This window comes from Cyprinodon variegatus, unplaced genomic scaffold (genome assembly GCF_000732505.1).
Source record: "Cyprinodon variegatus isolate N-32 unplaced genomic scaffold, C_variegatus-1.0 Scaffold57, whole genome shotgun sequence".
Lineage (NCBI taxonomy): Eukaryota > Metazoa > Chordata > Actinopteri > Cyprinodontiformes > Cyprinodontidae > Cyprinodon > Cyprinodon variegatus.
This window is the reverse complement of record NW_015150510.1, coordinates 444,554-447,024: the sequence shown is the minus strand read 5'-3', so window position 1 is coordinate 447,024 and position 2,471 is coordinate 444,554. Positions and strand designations below refer to the sequence as shown.

The 2,471-nt window shown below is 43.8% G+C and overlaps 1 protein-coding gene across 1 annotated transcript in view; it reads left to right on the top strand.

The window, feature by feature from the left end:
* Positions 1-2,471, top strand: part of LOC107082621 (ephrin type-B receptor 3-like) — a 104,142-nt gene that overhangs the window by 29,536 nt on the left and 72,135 nt on the right. Inside the window, exon 3 of the mRNA XM_015371395.1 lies at positions 1,088-1,760. Within this exon, the coding sequence (XP_015226881.1) occupies positions 1,088-1,760 (673 nt within the window). The remainder of the gene's footprint in view (positions 1-1,087; positions 1,761-2,471) is intronic.

Below are 2,471 nucleotides of genomic sequence, written 5' to 3'. Positions count from 1 at the left end.
GTTATCGGCTACATGAGTTTTAAAATATCGGATATCGGCCAAAATACCAATATGGTGCATCCCTAGTTGTTTCGTTTTATCTGTTACTAAAGGATTTTTTCTTTTTTTGTTTAAACCAAGTTATTTTACATTTGTTATCACTGTGTCATTCTAATCATTTGAAACGAGAAGAAAAAAACAATATCAGCTGTAAGAAACCTTGGGGGTTCAAGGTGGCATGAACAGTTTTTCAAAGTGCTGTAGATTCTGATTCCTGCCTCCACAAAGCCAGAAGTTATATCCATTTCATCATCCTAGCTGTTCAATAACATGAGCTACAATTCAGCCGAGTGTGACAGGTTTGTGAACTAATGTATGTAAATTAGTGCACTCATGCCTAATGTGTAGGCGTGCAAGGAGTAAAGAGTACGTTACGGTAACATAGCTGGAGGTGCTCAGGTGTGCTGCCGCTGCCCGACCAGCACAGGCAGCCCGTTGGTTGGGGATAAACAGGGAAGGTTTGACTTTAAACGGTACAGTTTGCTTTAGAGACCAAATCTCCTTCCTGGAGCCCAATCGATTGCACTTCCTCAGATATACAGACAGGTCTTCCTCCACTTTATGCTCCATCTTCTGAGAGCAGCGTTTGATGAAGCTTTTAAATCGACAAATTTGCTGTGATCACAACCCCACCCCCGCTTTCTTTCTTTTTGCTATTTTCTTTTTTCCTGCAGACCTTCCGGCACGCGCTCGGCATCAGGACCAGTCAAACAGACGGAATGCGTGAAATGTGTTTTAATGGGAAAGTGTTATCTATTAATAGCCCATAATGATTGGAATTTTCTGAATGATTCATGCAATTAGAAACGTTTTAGCTGCAAATTATTCCTCACAGGCCTCGTGTACGCAGCACGCCTCGGAAAATATGTGTCAGTGTGTGTGTGTGTGTCGTTTCTTTTCTGCTCCAAGCACCACAGGGCTGTTTTGAACATCTTCCATGCTTGAACAGTTTGCATTAGGAAGTATTAGCTCAAATCAACAGACAACAGATAAGAGTTCTTTCTAAGCTTTCGTTCTGACCGTTTGTGTTTATCTTTTGCTTCCACAGTGGGAGGAAGTGAGTGGATACGATGACTCCATGAGCCCGATCCGAACGTATCAGGTGTGCAACGTCAGACAGCCAAACCAGAACAACTGGCTGAGGACAGATTTCATCCCCCGCAGAGGAGTGCTTCGGGTCTACGTGGAGCTCAAGTTCTCCGTCCGTGACTGCGCGAGCATCCCCAACATCCCGGGCTCCTGCAAGGAGACCTTCAATCTGTTTTACTACGAGTCGGATGGGGACGTGGCTACAGACACCAGCCCTCTGTGGAGGGAGAACCCTTACGTGAAGGTGGATACTATTGCTCCGGATGAGAGCTTCTCTCTGCTGGAGGCCGGGAGGATCAACACCAAAGTGCGCAGCTTTGGCCCCCTCTCCAGGGCGGGATTCTACCTGGCCTTCCAGGATCTGGGCGCCTGCATGTCACTCATTTCAGTCAGGGTTTTCTTCAGGAAGTGCTCCACCACCATTGCCAATTTCGCTGTCTTCCCCGAGACTGCCACAGGTGCGGAAGCTACTTCCTTAGTGATTGCACCGGGGGCCTGTGTGGCCAACGCCATGGAGGTTTCTGTCCCTCTGAAGCTGTACTGCAACGGGGACGGCGAGTGGATGGTTCCGGTGGGCTCGTGCACCTGTGTTGCCGGATATGAGCCGTCTGCAGACAGCACACAGTGCCAGGGTAAGAGTTTAACAGAGGGTGGTTTTTGCTGACCTTTAGAAAACATCAAAGTCTCAAAATGAATCTGATCTGAATCAGATTTTCATAATTGATTACCATTATTATTTCGAATTAATTAATGGACATAAGTAAAAATGTATGGAGTACGTTTTATTCCAAGCAACAAAAAAAAACTTCTTAATCAAGAAAAGGTTTTAATAGTAACTTTGCTCTTTTCTTATTTAAAATGGTATTTTTTCCAAATTGTTTTTCAAATTTTATTTATTTACTCAGCCAATCGATCGCCTATTGGCTCAGTTGCTCAGGTAGAGCCTGTCAACAACTTAATAACACACAACTATCACACCTGAATCACATGGCAGAATCACCCTCTCAGGATTCATTTCTTCAGAGTTCCTTTAATCATTTAATTACAAGATTAAATTGTGTTCGCTCTTTAAACTCAGGAACTGGAATGGCCCACCCTGACCTAAAGAATCCACACAGTCAAGAGCTGATGAAGTTAAAATTCTCTAAAATCATTTTGGGTTAGGTTAGAGTAGGTTTTTTTATGACCACCGTCAGTTTAAATGCATTTCGTTGGTATTTCCAGAATTGGATTAAAGATGGCATGACTCGGGTCAAATGTTTTGGCTATCCTTCCAACAGGGTTCCCGCAGGTCCTTAAAAAGTCTTAAAAGGCATTGAATTCTTCAAAATAAAACTAAGGCC